Source organism: Chlamydotis macqueenii, chromosome 12 (assembly GCF_036417535.1).
Source record: "Chlamydotis macqueenii isolate bChlMac1 chromosome 12, bChlMac1.mat, whole genome shotgun sequence".
NCBI lineage: Eukaryota > Metazoa > Chordata > Aves > Otidiformes > Otididae > Chlamydotis > Chlamydotis macqueenii.
Window position 1 is genome coordinate 938,000 of NC_141567.1, and position 17,047 is coordinate 955,046.

Sequence of the window (17,047 nt, forward strand, 5' to 3'; positions counted from 1 at the left end):
GGGAGAGAAGGGAGAGACCCCCGCGGGTGTGAAACACGCCGGCACAGGCACCCGCGCTGCGAGTGCCCGGCCGGGAGAGAAGCCCCGCAGCGATGCTCGGGGGCTGAGAGCTGCCCGCCCTGCGCCCCGCTCGGCCCCTCACCTCTCTCCAGGAGGACGTGTACCAGTCCAGGCAGGGCGAGCGCTGGCAGGGCAGCTGCACCGGCGGTTTGTAGAGCGCAGCCCGGCAGTGGAAGGGCCGCAGGAGCCTCTGGTCTCTGGTGTCAACACAATGCACGTCCCGAACCTTCATCCCGCCGCCGCAGCTCCTGGAGCACTGGGGAAGGACAGGAGCATCGCGCCGGGGAACAGGAGGTGACCCCAGAGACGTGCTCTGCTTTGGGTCGGATTGGGTCGATACTCAGCCTCTTTTCCCCTCCTTTTCCAGTCCAAGCTAGCAAAAAGTCCGTGCAGCTCTGAGTGTTGCTAACGTCCCTCCGAAAGCAATCGGCTTCCCGTTGTAACAGCAATGAAGCCTTTCCTTGGGGATGATCTCCCACCCGCACAGCCAAGCGCCCACCCAGAGCGAGGGCTGCTCCCCGCCGCTGAACACGCTGGGTTCACCCGACCCCACCGCAAACACCCCCGGTAGGTCAGACTGGCAAGGATGCTTTCCAGAAATGGTCAAAGCCCTCTTCCTTTAGCTTTTGCAAATTCCTGGCTTTTTAACCAGCGCAAGGGCAGGAAAAATGAAAATATTACTGTGGGATAAACTAGCTTAGACTCTGCGGCAAGTGCAAGCCTTTGCCCCCTCCCTTTGCGAGCAGACCCCGGGCGCAGTGAGCGCCCCAGCCACCGCGCAGGCACCACCCGCCCTCATTTTTCCCTGGATTTTTCGAGATTCCCTGCCAGCTGCACGCCTGCTTACCTTGCTCCAGTTGCCCACGTGCCACGACGAACAGGGTCTGAGGGAACACCTCCGAGCAGGGACGGGCCTGCTCGCTGCGGCGCAGCCGTCGTCGCTGCCGGTGCTGCAGCGCACGGTTCTCCAGATCGCGCCCACGCCGCAGGTCGCCGAGCACTGCAACACACGAGGCGGGCTCCTGCTCCTCTCCTCTCCTGCCAGCCCCAGTGCCCGCCGTGGCTCTGGGCAAGGACAGAGCCCGGTAGCGCAGCAGAAAGGTCCCTGGGGACTTGGCTCATCGTCCCCTCAGTGGGACGGGTGCCAGTAAAACTGGTGTGGAGAGAGGAGCCAACTGGGACCCAGCCCCACAGAGAACTCCCCATAGCGAGAGGCTCCTCTGGAACCAGTCCCACCTCAGGGAGCCCTCAGTTTGGGGGAAGGAGGAAAGCCCTCCTCCATAACCCATCCCGGCCGTTTCTGGGCTGGCTGGGACCATCCTTGCTCTCCCTGCTCAGCTTTTGGCTCCCAGGAGGATTCTCATGCCGTGAGCGATGGCCATCGCCCTGTGCCAGTGCTCCTGCCACAGCCGCTCAGTGCAAAATGGGGCAGCAACCGTGATCTCTGAGGCTGGAGGTGCCTTCAGCTTTTTTGTTGCTAGGGTGCAACTAATTAGCACTAATGACTTCAATGGTTTGCCCTCAGTCTCACAAAGCTCTGGTTCACACCCTCCTTTCACAAGCACTGCCTGTCCCCTGCTCTTTCAGGCTCAAAAGCTCCTGTAGATTTCTCTAGGCAGTGCCTCTACCTCCTCTCTTGGATCCACCACTCGCTGCCCAGACCGATCGGATTTACTTTGGAGCAGCCTTTCCGTCGTAAGAGCCTTCGCAGGGCTTTCACACTGCACCGGCGTGGCTCCGCGTCACGGCACCGCCACCAGTGCCACCCCCACGGCGGAGCTCCCTCCAACGCCCTGGTTCAGGCGATGTTCCATGCCCTTTTATATAACTCGCAAGCGGGGCTGTATTTTTAATCCATGAGGTACTGTCCTGGCCGTTACCGGGTCCTTCCTGCAGCCTTAAAAGCCTCCCCAGCGCTCAGTCCCCGGCGCGCCACGGCACCGACAGATTGTTATTTTTGTGCTTGCTGACAAACGCCCATTACTGTGGATTGCGGCAGCCACTTGCCTGTCACCGCAGACACCACGCAGAGAGCGGCCCCGGGACAGCCAGGCAGCAGGAGGAGAGCGAGGAATTGCGGATAATCCCCCATCCGCGGCACCCGGCACAGCCCCTTCCCTGGGGGAACCTGCAGCTTGATGCGCCTTGCACTTGACATTTAAATTTCTGTCATTTCCTGGCATATCTTAAGATATTCTCTCCTCTAAAATGGCAGCTTGTGCCCGTGCCAGGGGTCTCCCCGGGCGCTCTGCACCATCCTGCTCCCCCAGCGGGCAGGGGTCCGGGTTGGGGGTCCACTGCCGTGGCTGCCACCACCGCCCGGGACCCCCCCTGCAGAGCCAGGGTCGCTGAGCATGGGGGAACCAGCCCTCCCGGAGCAGAGGGGTGTGCGGGGGCAGCCGGCGGGCTCGCTGCAAGTGTGCCGGGCTGGGCATCACAGAGCCTGGGGAGCTGCCGCCATGGCCGGCACCCAAGAGAGCGGGACAGGACGGAGCGCAGCTGGAGCGTGCATGAGCCGTGCACGGTTTTTGTATATAAAGAGCAACGCTCCAGAGATCAGCCAGCAGAAGGACAGGCCTCTCACCTCCGTACCGGCCATGTCACGCTTCCAACGGGATTCAACACTCACCTCGCTCCAGTTCCCAACCTCCCAGCTGGGCATCGCAGTGGCTGCCACGGTGGTCGATGCCTTCGCCATCTCCGCCTTCTCCCGGAGTGGCGGGGCAGCAGAGGTGGGCTGGGATAACTTGTGCTCCCCATCGCTGAAAGCAAACGTCCCTGGGCTTGCCCCCGGCAAGCGCTCCCCCGGCGCGGTGGTGCTGAGCGGGGCCCCGCGGGAGGCCTGCTGTGCACGGGGTGACGCCGGCTCCGGATGGTGGGACATCCCCACGGTCCACCATGCCAGGGGGGATTCGGAGGGCGACACTCCCACTGGGTGCAAGTGAGGGCTCCGAGCTGGGGCTGTGGGCACGGCTGGCACCAGAGCATCTTGCTGGACAAGGCCGCTGGAGGTGAGCTGGGTGGCTGGCCCACGCACGGCGGGGGACAAGGACACTGCTGCTGGAACAGCTGTGGTGGCCACCAAGGGGGCCGAGGTCAGGGACACAGGGGTGTGGAGCTCTGCCTGCCCCACAGGGCCCCCGTCAGCACCCGCGGGATAGCGACCCGCAGCGGGATGGGCGCTGCCAGCACTCCCTCCCATCTCCCTCCCCGGTCCCTGCGGGGTGGGGGAGGAAAGATCTGCCGTCTCTGTCCCACGGGCTTGCTCGTGCGTGCCCGCCGTCCCCTCTGGCATTTCTGCCCACCCTTCCTGCTCCCTGCTCTCAGGGGAAGCACCGTGAGCATCACTGGTGAGGATGAGACCCATTTCCCTTAAGTCTTCACGGCCTCTCCCCGCAGAGCCGGCCACGTCGCGCTCCTTGCTGCTGGCGTTACCTGGCCCCTCTGTGCTCGCACACCCCTCGTCGTGGCACCCCGGCTCTCCCGGGCTGTCAGACATGTCAGTGTCGGACGTGTCTGCGCCAGTGGGCAGCAACGGGGTGGGATCGGCCAGGTGAGGAGCCCGCGGAGCGAGGGTGCTGGCTGGCGCATCCTGCCCGGGACCAGTCCTTGTCGGCACGGCTCCCCGGGGCTCATTGGGGCGCAGGTGGTCGTGGCTGTCTGCAAGGCTGCGACTTGTTGTGCTCTGGGTGGGCGAGTGGTCCTCAGAGTGGGGCACAAGCGTGGCATCCTCCTCCTCACCCATGAAGCCAGGGATGGTGTATCTGGGAGCGGCCGTCCCCGAATCCTCGGGTACCACACTCAGGAGGTCGTTCACAGCGAAACCCCCAGGCTCCGTCTCTCCGTCACCGTGCACAGGAGCGCTCGCTTTGCTGGTCACCGGGCGGTCCTGGCCTGCTCCTCTTCCCGGCTTGGCGGTGTGCATCTCTCGGGAGCCCTCCACGTCGTTGGTGCCCAGCTCTGGCTCACGCCCCTCGCCTTTGGTCTCCTTCTCCGTGAAGGGATAGTAAGACAGATCCTCATGGAAGTTGATAAAATTATAATCGTAGTAAAAATCGTCAACAAAGACATTTCCCTTCCTGGCTGAGAAGTCCTCCTCAGTGATGATATTGACATCATTGGACTCCGGAATATTTGGAATGAGGGGGTTAAATTTAGCGATGTGGTTGCTGGGGATGTAGTGGATTTCATTAAATATCTCTCTGCTGGAGGACCCGCTGCCAGACCAGTCCGCGTTGGCAGCGTCTGGTTTCTGCTGGCACGGGGGCAAGGAGCAGGCAGTTTCCGAGCTGGGTCTCTCCGCAGGGTCGCAGGCGGCCCCAGTGCTGTTGCTGCAGTGAACAGGGCGGCTCTGCGTCCCGTTGCCACACGTCGCTGAGCACTGGGAAAGGAAGAGAAACGCAGGGGTCAGGGAGGGGAGTGCGGGCGCTGCAGTGTGCAGAGCAGGAGGAGCAGGGAAGGGGCCGGCAGCGGCACTGCAGCGTCCCGAGACGTCTCCTGCGCCACTCCCACCCACAGCACCACATCCTCAAGGTTGGGAGCAGGGGGTACCAGTCAAACCAGTAAGCAGTGTTATTACCGGCCCAGTCTACCTCTGGGGCAATCTCCCCGTTGCAGACTGTCCCAGGCAGGGCTGGTATCGCAGGGTCCTGTGCTCAGGGTGATCCCTGACCTGCACTCCAGCCAGAAACAATTTTCCCGGGAGAGGGGCACTGCGAAAGGCAGTGGGTAGGACAATCTAAGAGCTCTCCCCTGTGACCTAGCGCCGTGAATTCCATCTCTTCTAGAGAGACATTTTTGAGGCAGAGGGTAACAACAGGGGCGTTGTCCTAGGAGGGAAAAAGCAAGGGTCCGAAAGGAGCTTTGTTGAGGCCACCTCCTCCTCCACCACAATGGTCTCTTTGAGACCGCGCAGTATAACAGAAACCCACAGGCTGGGAAGGACAGCAACATTTTCTGCTGGATCAGTAAATCCTAGCGCTACCAACATCACAAGCGGGCTGCACAAGCCACAGGCTGCTGCAGCTTGCGCTGACGTACGCCCACAGCACTGGTCACCTTCATCGCCACGCCTTACACAGCCCAGGCAAGGAGAACAAATGGTCAACAAGGCAAACAAGCCCTGCTGAAAAATCGTGCCCACCCCGCGGGACGTCTCCTCCCAGGCTGGGGCCATCCGGCAGAGATGCTGACCCAGCAGCCGGCCCCGTGCCATGCCCACCGCGGCCTCCCCAGCTCCGTGTCTCCCGGCAATGCCGAGCAGGAGCGGAAACAACCCCGAGGACTGTGCCCAGTGGGACGGACAGTCCGCAACATCACGCGGCCACCGCCGGGCATTTCCACCCACTACGCTGCTGAAATAAAACACCGCCGCACAGGAACATCTGCGGGAGGGGTGCACGCCAGCTGCCGCTCCTTCCCGGGGGGGGGGCACTGCCAATCCAGGGAAAACAGCGGCCGGCCCCCACAGTGCGCGCGTGCCTTCAGCCAAAATTCCTCAGCAAACGCCTCCAGCTCCATCCAGGAGATAACTGCGGATAGCAGCAGCCCTAGCCGGGGGAAGGAGGGGGGTTATTTGCCAGGGCTCGGTTATCAGGAGAGCCTCCGGGGCGCAGATAAGAAACGATGGCGGTCAGGAGCCGCGCGGAGGAACACCCAGATGCTGAGGAGAGCTCGCCATCGAGCAGGCAACTGCAGGAGGCATGGCGGCAGGGTGGGACCTGCACACAAACCCTTGTGTATGAACAGACAGCAAATAGAGCTTCCGAGTGCATCGATGACGGCTTCAGAAAGTCCATAAAGCCGGATACACGCTGCTCTAGGGCCCTTCCGAAGGCACTAAGCCCCAGAGACAACCCCTGCAGCTGCTGCCCTGCTGAGGGTCTGCAGGTACAGAAACCCCACCGCCCCCTGCCATCACCACCGGACAGAAGGACTGCACTCCTGAGACGCTTCTGAGCCCCTCACACGTCTCTACTTGTGGTGGTGGTGGAAATGGAGAAGAAGGGCTCTTGCTTTAAACAAGAGGAGGATGGAAAAATTACAGACGTCTCAAAATCTCGAGAACATTTTTCCCGGGCTGGCAGATCGGCAATGCCAACACCACAGCGGGGGGCTGTGCGGCTTGGGCTGGCTCCACGCACAGACCCGTGGGCCAGTCGTGATCTTCCCTTTGAACTGCGGCAGCCGTCTTTCTCAGCCCTGCAATTGCGGCTTTTGTGGGCCTCTAGAAAAATATTTCTAAATAGCTCTCATTTAGCCTTCAAATCTTCTGTCCGCATTTTTATTCCATCTGTTTCTTAGCAACAAGCTCTGTTCCCAGGCTCTCTCGTTTCTCTCCCCATACTTGTCCTCACGCTGAACACGTTCTGAAACCACTGCTTAAGTGAGGAGTTGTAACTTTCTGGTTAAACCCCTCAGCCTGTGGTTAAGCTGATCCACAGAAAAACAAAAATAAATAAAGGCTACGCAAGGTGTCCACAGACCATGGCATTTTATACATCAAGGGGTTTTTCTGATCTCTCCGTCTCTTTCTGAAAAAATTGTCAGAAAATTTGCGATGCCCCCCACGCCCCGGGAGCACGGCTGAGGGGGTCTCTGCCCACCCCTGCAGCAGAGCCAGGGGCAGCTTGGCCCCAGCGCCAGGCCCCGCTGCCGGTGAGCAGATGCCAGCACACATGGGCACGGTGCGCCCAGACCCTGCTTGCCCCCTCAGCAGGCAAGAATTATCTTTACGGCTTCTGCCAGAACAGCGGGGCCGGCTCGTGGTGCTGGGAAACACACTGAAGGGCTGAAAACCTCTCGTTTCTGCCCCCTCGCAACCAAGCGTGGAGCATCCTTCAGCGAGGACGGGGCAGAGTCAAACTGCTCGGTGCTCCTTCCTCACTCCGAGACCTCCCCACGCCGGGGAATTCCCACTCGCCTGAGCTGGCGCTCCAGCGTGAGCCCACAGAACGACATCCATGATCTCCCCTGAGCGTGTCCATCGCTCTCGGGCCGGCTGAGGATGCCTGGGACCACTCTGTCCCCAGCTCCCGCCAGCCCTGCAAGACACTGGGCCCTCCCCAATGCTCCTCACCTCAGACCAGTTCCCCACAGCCCACGGGGAGGGACAGGGGACGTCCCGGTGACAGGGTGCGGTGGCGTCTGGCTTGGAGAGGTGCTGGCAGTCTGCCTGCTGCAAGGCCCTCTGCTCGTCCAGCCCCACGCTCTGGATGCAGAGCACCGTCCTCTTCATCAGCCCCGCGCGGCCGCAGGTGGCCGAGCACTTCTGCCACTCCCCGACCCACCACCTGCAGAAACGTGGAAGGGAAGACACCTCAGCCGCGAGCCAGGCTCCTCGCGTGTTTCAGCCGAGAGGCGCAGGGGGCCAGGAGATCTCCACGAGAGGCACGTGGGCTTCATCAGCCCGCAACGATCAGTGGGGACGATGGTGCCTTCCCGTGCGGCTCGCGACCAGCAACACACTGCGGCGGTCAGGCAGCCACAGGGATTTGCTCTCACGGACCCACGCAGGTCCAGGGCCCGTGCTCAAGCACGAGGGAGAGGAGAAGCGCAAATCAGGGGTGCAAGCAGCTGCACGTGTCCTGGTTCACTCCGGGCGCTGCAGCGACCGGCGTCCCCCGGCCCTGGCTGCGCTCCGAGGGCAGTCTGGACGCTAGGGTTTTGCTGAGAAGGGGGAGGGGAAAGGCAGGGGACCTGGCCGGGCAGGGCTCCTCGCTGCACGTTCTCTGCTGGTCGTCGGGGCGGGTGAGCGCGTCGCAGTACCGCTCCTCCACGATGCCGGCCAGCTTCTCCACGCAGTGCACGATCTGCCGCTGGACCCCTGCGGACACAGGCAGGAGACGAAAATCGAACCACACCACCGAGCACCTTCTGCCAGCAGGCGAGAGCAAGGCCCTGAGGTCAGCCTGAGCCACCAAAACCGGGGGAAAGAAAATCAAATCGCCACTGAAACCAAAACTGGAGGTCAAGAGCCCACTTCTGCTGAGGTACCAACGCCCTTGCAGAGCCCAACGGCACCAGTGCTCCCAGTGCACCCATGTTGCCATATTGCCATTTAGCCCCACTCAGCAGCTAAAATACCATGCAGTCACTCACTCACTCCCCACTCACCACTCCCCACAGTGGGACAGAGAGGAGAACTGGTAAAGAAAAGAGGGCAAAACTCATGGGTTGAGATAAAGCAGTTTAAGAGAACAACAGGGGAAAAGAAAACAGATGGAAAACAAACAAAACCCCCAGTAACAGAGAATACTGAAGCACCTAATTTCCAGTAGGGTAACTCACGGTGGATCCTGATGCCCAGCTCCCTTCCCAGCAGCCAAACCTGCCCCTCCACACCATCCCCACTTCATACCCTGCGCGTGATCCCATGGGACAGAGCAGCCCTGGGGCTCGTTTGGGTAAATCACCCCAGCTGCTGGCTGATCTGTAACCTACCCCAGCTGTGTCCCAGCCACAGGGGCCACCAGCCCCAGCTCCTCTCCCAGCTCGGGTGAGAATTAACCCTGTCCTACCCAGAACCGGGACAACCTGAGTGGGAAAAACAGAGCTGGACACCTATCCTCCATCTGACACATGTGTGATGAGACCTACAGAGCTCAGGTGGGCTGGAAGATAACCCTGGAGACGCAGCTGCAAAGCAGGGACACCTGGGACTCCATGGATGGGTGGAGAGACAGACAGATGGATGGATGGACCTAAGCAACACTAGCCCAGCCAGGACACAGGGTCCTGGGCTTTACAAGCAGCAGCCCAGGGCCAAAGCCCCTCCCTGGGGCTGCAGGACACGGTGTCTGTCTGTCCAGCACAAAGCAAACCTCGGCTCCTGCCCTGGGACGGAGGACAGGGCTGCTCGCACAGAAAGCTAAAAGCAGATCACAGAAAGAGCTGGCTCTCCCTTAGGAAAAAGCTCCAGGAGCAGAAAACTCTGGAGTAAAAACCTTCCTATCCTACAGCTTTCATAGTCAGCAGAGAGACGCAAGAGCCATCGGAGCACGTGTGTGCACGCGCACACACGGAGGCTTTCGGGAAGGCTGTGTCCGAAGGGGAGCCGACTGACAGCAGCAGAGCTCTTTTTTGGCAGCTCAGGGATAAATCACCCGCCAGAGCCTCCTGCACCCGGTCCGCAGCACTCACGGGACAACATTTCCCAGTTGACCTCACCCTTAACACGCTGCCGTGCTGCCGGCTCGGGTCCTCCTTCTTGCAGCACATACTTGACCCGTGGCTCGGGAGAGCCATAAATACGGCCCGCTGCCATCCGCTGGGATTGACAGGACCCTACTGAAGCCGCGGAGCGGCTCTGGCTCCAGCGCTCGGGAGCTCGCAGGGCCGGGCCCTGCGGACGAGGCTCAGCCTGAGCTCTCCCAAAGCCGTCTCCCAGCTCACACCACCACCCAGCCCAGGGCGAGGGGCTCAGCCCTCCTCCAGCCGCTGGCCTGCGGCCGGGCAGGCTTGGCGTCCTCACCCAACGCTCCCGTATTTCCCTTCTATTCTGGAAATTCCCAGGGCTGCAGGGCCCGTGCAAACCCCCAGCGAAGAGCTCTCAGCGTAAATGCACATAAAAACCCCCACCAGCTCCTGCCACACCGCAACACTCCTGCTCCAAGCAGGAATCCAGGCCTGTCTCCCTGGAACAGGCAGGGAACATCTCCTGGAGCTCTGGGCTGCCTAGAAAGGATGCGTGTCCTGAATTCCCTTTTTTCAGTGGCAGCCGCACACGAGGAAGTGCCCGGACCATCCCCCTCCATCGGCCGCCCCAAAAGCCGTGCTGGGGACCCTGGGATGCCCAGCCGGTGGTGCAGTGGGGCGAGAGGTGGGGAAGCAAGCGTCGAAGCCCACGGGGCAGCACGGTACCCTGGACCTCTGCCTGCGCCAGGCACCCTCCATGTGCTCTCCGTAAAGCCCTGGAAATGATCCCGGCTGGAGAGGCCCAGCCGGGCGGACGCGGGCCCTGCGATGCTCCCTGGATTTCTCTAAAGCTCTTTTGTCTCCATCACCCAGGAACTCTCGGCGCGGTAACAGGACACCGAGCAAGGAGCACAGCACTGATAAAGCACGGGGTCCGTGGGCGAGCGCGGCAGCCACTGGAGAGCCGTGACCTCAGCAGATGCCGCTTTTTTTTTTTCCCCTACGGCCTCCTGAAACCAAAGACCCAGGAATTTCTAAGGCATCCTCAGCCTGCTCCGCTCCTCCGGCGTGGGTGGCCGAGCCCCGGGGTCCCGCGGGAGCTGGACTCACCGGTCCCGCACGTGGCGGTGCAGGCGGTCCAGGAGCCGAAGCGCCAGAGGAACTCCGCCTGCTCGATCTCGTTCTCGCTGTCGGCCGGGCGCTGGATGGTGTACTGGTACCGCACGCCGGGGTTGGTCTCCTGAAACAGCAGCTGTGGGGAGACAACAGGCGGTCAGGGAGGCGGCTGGCGCGGAGCAGCCGGGGCTGGCCACTGCACCCCAGGGGCTTCCAGGAGACAACAACCTGCCCAGCGCAGCCATAGAGACATCATTCCGCACCCAGCTCCGCACCAAGGCTGCGTTTGTCCCCTTGCACTGTGACAGTGATGGTCCCCAGCGGACCCACCGGGCTGCAGCAAACCGGAGTGAGCCGCCGGCCACGAACGCCAGCGATGGCTGGTGCCGACGTGCACCTGAAGGAATTTCATTAATTTCTCCCCACGTGAAACGTGGTTCCCGCTGCTCTCACGCGCACGAAGCGGCTCCTCCAGTTGACACAAATCCTGCCCAATGCGCCTCCCGCACCAGCGCCTGGCCACGGCCGGAGTTAACCCTGTTTTTATTAGCCTAAGTGCTCCCATTGTTGCCAAAGCTTTGTTGTTTTTGGAGCTTTGGGGAACCAGGGCATCTTTCCAAAACCTCTTCATGAATATTGAAATGTTTTTGTCGAAAGGTTCTAATTAGGTTAGGAATCCCAGGAAGCGATTTGCCGGCGAGCAGGCCAGCATTCCCATTAACAGCAGCACTTGGCGGCAGACAGCCCAGGATCCCGCTCACATTTCTTCCTCAGCCTCCGAGGAAAGAAACGCAGAAGGCGAAGGCTTTGGCCGCTCGGCGTGGCTGGGCTCCAGGGCGAGCCTCCGCAAAGGGGCTGTCACTCGGGAAGAGCGCACGGGCTGAGCCGCAACGGCGGGGCCGGGGCGTCCTGGGGAGCTGTGGGATGCACCTCCACACCACACGGGATTTCAGCCCGGTGCCGGCTGTGCCATCGCCCGTGGGACGACTCCCAGCGGCTTCGCCCCTGTGCCGCGCTGCCTGCCCAGCGCCAGTTCTAACCCCTGCAAAGCTGCACAAAGCTTGGCAAAATACAAAGCCGTGCTGAGAAGTAATCCTCTGGGCAGCTCTTTTCCATGGAAACGAGGTGAAAATTAATAGAGTGGGATCAGTTTGCAAAACCAGGCAATTTCCAGAGAAGTGCCGGAGCTGCTGCGGCGGAGGAGGGGATTAGCGCCGGTTAAGCTGGGCTTGAATTAAAAGTGTTTGCAGGATGCGTGGGCTTCCCGGGGAGCGGGGGCTGCGGCGGGGGCTCGGACCACCTGCGCCGGCTGTGGGGCAGCCACACAGGCTGGCCTCCTCAAAGCCCTGGGGCTCTGATGAAAAATACTGACTTATTCTGGGGAGAGAAGTAGCTTTATGGAAACTCTCACATGCAAAAAAGAGTACAACTTGAAATGCCTAGTTGTTTCAGACGATTTCAAATTATCTGTTTGGATTCTCACCTTCTGCCTCAAGGGCTTTTGCGAGGAAGCGGAGCTTGCCCTGGGGCATCACCCACGGAGGTTTGGGCCATGGAGCAAGACCCCACGGACCCAGCTCCTCGCCACAGCGCGTGCAGGAGCATGGCACTGCCGAGGGGTGCCGGTGGCAAGGAGCACCCTCTGCGACCATGCACGGCACCGCGATGGCTCCCCGCCAGCTGCTCCCGCCCTGCCAGAATCACGGCGGGCTCCTGATAAGATATGGGAAAGCCCTCAGGAAAGGGGCTCTCCCTTCTCATCCTCTCTCTGCTGTGTAAATACTTTCAGGAATGCTGCAAAGGGGACGAGGCTCAGCTGGAAGCGGTGTAGGCTGGGAAAGCTCCTTGGGCCAGGAGCGCACATTCGGCTGCTCCCGACAGGAACTCCAGGAGAAAGATGCTCAGTGAGAAGATGCACAGCCCCATCCTCATTTGGCAGTGAAGCGCCGTGACGGACCACGGAGCTCAGCTCCGCACCGGAAGGCAGGAAAGCCAGCAGCTCTGTACCCCCCACCTCCCCGCCGCACACTCCGACCACCGGCAGAGCCGAGACCGTACCTGGATCCACACGGGCTCCACGGTGGGCCCCGGGGAGGTGAGATTCTCCCAGTTCCCCGTCCTCTTATAGGTGAAGGTGGTCCCCGCCACCCTGTAGTCCCCGTTCCACTGGATGGTCCAGCCGCCGTTCAGGAAATACTTCTCTGGGTCCTCGCTCCGCAGCGCCAGAAAATTCCCAGCTTCTGCGACTTCTTCAATCCGGATCTCCCGCGCTCCAACGGGGATAATCCCGATATCGACGTAACCTGGGAATGGTAGCAAGCATTGGTCTTGGGGCAGTCAAAGACGTGGCAGAGATGATCCGCGCCCTCGGGTGGGTGCTAGTGTCCTTGGGGCGCCAGCATTGCTTGGGTGGGTGCCAGCGTCCCTCGGGTGCCAGCACGGTGCCAATCCTTACACTTCCATAAGGCGCCGGTGGGCACCAGACCCCACCTCACAGCGAGCCTGGCTGCGTTGCCTGCTGGCAGAGCCCGTCGCAGAGCGAGACATTTCCCGAATGGGCGCTGGCCAGGCATTCACTGCACTTTCAACGTGTCCTTGTCAACACACAAAATCCTCTTAAACCTCTCCAAACCAGCTCCAGCGTGCACAGGTTTGTTTCCAGGCCTCTGGACGCTAAGAACAGTAAGGGGATATTTTTCTTCCAAGGAGCGAGAAGCGGAATGGCAACACCTCATCTCCCCATACCGTCACCTGGGGCTTAGCCCATCAAAATCAACAACTCGGGATCAAAAACCACGCTGCAGATGAGCAGCAGCAGCAGAGAGCCCAGCTCGGAGCGGAACAGGCACCTGGTGCTTTGGGGACAGAGCCGAGCACCCTTACCCAGCCCCTCGCTGTCCTCGAAGGTCTTCTTGATGGTGTGGCAGGTGGAGCCGTCCCCGTGGCAGACGCCGCAGCGGTCCTCCACCGCGTTGGAGTCGATCTCGTAGTCGCAGCCCACGTTCTGCAAGGGAGCCCCGTCAGCCACCCGTGCCGGCGCCCCTGCCCGCCCCAGCCCCACGCCACGTGAGGGATGAGGGAATGACGCAAGGGTCCTAAACGCTGGGAAATAAGGAATGTGGATGGAAGAGTGGGGCGAGCGGGAGTCTTTCCGCAGGACGGGCAGCGATATAGCCACGTTGGCTGCAGCACGGGTTTCTCTAATGCATCCTCACGGACCCGCTGTCCTATTCATGCACAGCCCACATCTCATTTTTACCCTTTCCCAGCTGAGTCCCCGGGCAGCAGAGCCTGTCAGCACACGTTACGTGCCAAGCTGAGCTGGGAAAGCCTCTTGGTCCCTGGCCCTACTAGTCTTGTTTAAAACACTTCCCAAAAAGCTTTCTTATGGTCTGCTGAAACTCTGCACCTCGTGCCAAACTGCTCGACCTGCGCAGAGCAACCCCCAGTTGCTGTCGGGTCCCCGGCTGCTGCCACTGGCAGCACGGCCAGCAAGAGGGGGAAGTTTCCATGAATGGTTTTTATACAAGAGGCTGCATCTCCCAGATGATTCCCAGCATCAATTGTCCCTTCTCCTCCGGATTCCTGCACCTCCCACACTGGGAGATGCCCTCCTTGGCCGGCAGCCAGAGCAACACCACCCCACATGACAGCTCGTTTGTAGGGAGCTTCCAGGAAAGCAAAACAACAGCCCAGAGGGAAGGGCCCACCTGCCTGTCCCCAAGCACGGGGGGTCCCTGGGCCCCCTCCCGGCGTGGGACCCACCTTGCAGATGCCGTTGATGCACATGTCGCGGCTGGCGTTCATCTCGTAGCACGGCGTCCCGTCGATGACGGCGTCCCGCAGCTTCTCTGCAAAGTACTCGTCCTCCGGCCGGCAATGCAGCTCGCAGGGGTTAACTGGGGAGCACGAGCAGAAACTAAACCCAAGCAGCCAGGGAACCACGTAACCATCTCCAAAAACATGAATTAACCCTGCAAGCCCAGCCGTAACTTAAAATACAGCATAAACACTGTGTTTCAGGATTTCCACTGAGGCTGCAGGCAGAAACCCGGCAGCGGGCTCTGCCCTCAACTCACTGTTATTGGGCACCGGCGTCCACTTGTAGAGTTTCCCTTTGTAGGGCATGGGGTTGAACTGGCTGCACTGGACCTGGCGGAAGGAGGGCTTGTCGGTGGGACACGGCCTGACGTTGCAAATCCGGAACCGCTTCCGCTCCCCCAGGCAGTACCTGCCCCCGTACTTGGGCCTGTCCACAGGAGGGAAATGGAAAATCAGAGAATCACAGACAGCTTTGGGTCAGAAGGGATCTTAAAGACAATCTAGTTCCAAACCCTCCCAGGGACACCTCCCACCAGCTCAGGTCGCTCAGAGCCCCGTCCAGCCTGGCCTTGGGCTGCTCCAGGGATGGGGCACCCACAGCTCCTCTGGGCAGCCTGGGCCAGTGCTCCACCACCCTCACCAGGAAGAATTTCCTCCTCGTATCTCATCTAAACCTCCTCTCTCCCAGTTTAAACCTGTTATCGTCTGTCCTATCAAATGAAGACCTATCGCACACGAGGGGAACCCCCCTTTTTACTCAGCCAAGGTCGGGGGGTTTGTGCTGCTGCTAAGGTTTGGTCTCACGCGGCTGAGTCACGCCGAGACCCCTGGAGCCAGCGGGGAGCTCCCCCCGGTACGGCCCACGCACATCGCTCTGCGCAGCGCTCGCAGAAGGGAGCTGGCTATGAACCCGACACGCACCCCAGGAGGGTCCCCGCTCCGCTGAACAAGCTTCTGAAACGCATGGAAACCACGGCGCACGTCCTTCTTCTCCAGGTCCCTCCCGGACCAGCTCCCCGCTGCGGCTGTGGCTGCCGGGCTGCCCCACGGGGCCACGCAGGGCGAGGCCACGGACCGAAGGCGGATTTTGCCGAGTGATGGCTCTCCAGCCAGATGAGCTACAACTTGGGTCTCGTCCCTCGGGACAATCTCTCCTTAATGTTGCCAATATGGCTAATTTTACAGGCCCAGCGTATGACGCTGTAAAAGCAGTCATTAAAGTCAGGCGTCGCTGGCAGCGTTCATGCCCGAAGCCACGTGCCTGAAGCCGTGGCTGACGCGGTGCCGGTGGTCCCGTGAGCCTGGTGCCCGGAGGAGCGGCTCTCCATCGTGCTCCAGATGCGCTGCCGACTCTGCTCCCCTGCTGCCCAAGGGAACGGCACAGCTGGCACTGGACTTTGTAAAGAGGGGCTTTAAAAGCACCGACAGTTTTTCCTCAGATGCCAACAGGCTCTCAAAATACTGCCATCATCTCCTGGCACTTGCCTGGTCCTTTGGACACAGCACCCTCCACGGCCCACGTCCCCGCGCTCTCGTGAAAACTACTTTTCCCCGATCAGTTAAGTCTGGGCATGCTTCGCTGAAGAGAAGAAAGTTAATCATTATTTTAGGGCTGTGTTTACACCCTGCCCCGAGGAAATGCCTGCAGGAGGAGGGCTGCCTGGCGCGCACACACGTTCGCTCCATCCAAAAGGCAAAGCTGAGGATTTACCTACGGCGGCCAAAGCAAACAACTGCCTGGGGAAGCTCTCCCGCTTTTCCAGTGCCTGCTTGCCTGCAGCTGTGTCCGCAACACTCCATAAACTACAACGGCACCTCTGCCACAACGCTGGTGTCAAACACAAACCCAGCTCTCGACCCGGGGCCGGGGTTACACAGCGCTGCTTCAAACAGCTCGACAGCACGTGCTGAAAGCAACGCGCCCTGGGAAGGAGCTGGGCAGGAGGCACACCCGGGAGCGTTAGAGAGCCGGTGACAGCGTTCGGATCTCCTCAGCGTTCGGAAAAGCGACCGCCACGGGAACGCTGCTCACAAAGCCCTTTCTCTCCCCATCCCAGGGCGCGTGGACGCCCGGGCAAGCTGGGGGCTCTGGCTGAACCCGCACAACAGCGGTTTGGTGACCATGGTGTCTGGGGAGCAGGCGGGCCAGCCCTGCCAGCGTGGGACGGACAAGGCTGCTCCTCCGTCAGCGCCCCGACGCTCCCCGGCGAGAGCCGGCGCGGGCTGCGGCACTGGCAGGCTGGGGCAGCCGCAGATCAGAGATCGCTCGTGGGAAGCGACACAGCAGCAGGATTTTTCAAAACAGCTCCAAACCAGGCACGGAGAACACCTCTTTTCCCTTTCTTTCTGACACTGGATGTGTTTCACAGCTACAAGCGCAGAGCCTTTGCTCTTTGAGCCACACTCAACCGCGCTCTGCCCACACGGAGCGGGAGCGGCTGATCCGTGCGTGGAAGGAGTCAGAGCAAACTCTGCCCCTCCAGAGGCTTCGTAACTCTGCCTCCCAGCCGGCCGCGTAACGCTGTGAAACGAACCCCGCGTGCTTCAACAGCACGTTGTTCAGACCAACAACTGCGGAACAGCACCGCCTCGCCACGCGACGCAGGACTGCGCCGGCCGGGCGATATCCCTGGCTTCACGGGGCGATAAGGAAGTTCCTCTCCCAAACGGTTTGGCCGAGTTCCTCTCCCGAACGGGGTTTGGGGGAGCGCGTGCTCGCTTACGTGGGGCTGCTGCACTGCCGCTCCGCGCTCTGCACGCCCGCGCCGCAGCTGCGCGAGCAGGTTGCCCACGAGCTCCAGGAGCCCCAGCCGCCGTCGATCGCCTCGGGACGGTAGCCCACGGGCACGCACTCGCCGTTGAAGCACCACTGCAGAGGGAGAGGCCAGAAGAAGAGAAAACAAGGTGTCAGGAT

The 17,047-nt window shown here is 61.1% G+C and overlaps 1 protein-coding gene across 1 annotated transcript in view; it reads right to left on the bottom strand.

Annotated features, from left to right (window-relative positions):
• Positions 1–17,047, bottom strand: part of ADAMTS7 (ADAM metallopeptidase with thrombospondin type 1 motif 7) — a 41,449-nt gene that overhangs the window by 9,910 nt on the left and 14,492 nt on the right. Inside the window, exons 11-21 of the mRNA XM_086757096.1 lie at positions 16,857–17,002; positions 14,391–14,560; positions 14,077–14,210; positions 13,195–13,315; positions 12,370–12,614; positions 10,306–10,447; positions 7,759–7,885; positions 7,139–7,352; positions 2,690–4,441; positions 908–1,060; positions 143–316 (exon numbers count right to left, since the gene is read on the bottom strand). Coding sequence (XP_086613222.1) covers positions 143–316; positions 908–1,060; positions 2,690–4,441; positions 7,139–7,352; positions 7,759–7,885; positions 10,306–10,447; positions 12,370–12,614; positions 13,195–13,315; positions 14,077–14,210; positions 14,391–14,560; positions 16,857–17,002 — 3,378 coding nt within the window. The remainder of the gene's footprint in view (positions 1–142; positions 317–907; positions 1,061–2,689; positions 4,442–7,138; positions 7,353–7,758; positions 7,886–10,305; positions 10,448–12,369; positions 12,615–13,194; positions 13,316–14,076; positions 14,211–14,390; positions 14,561–16,856; positions 17,003–17,047) is intronic.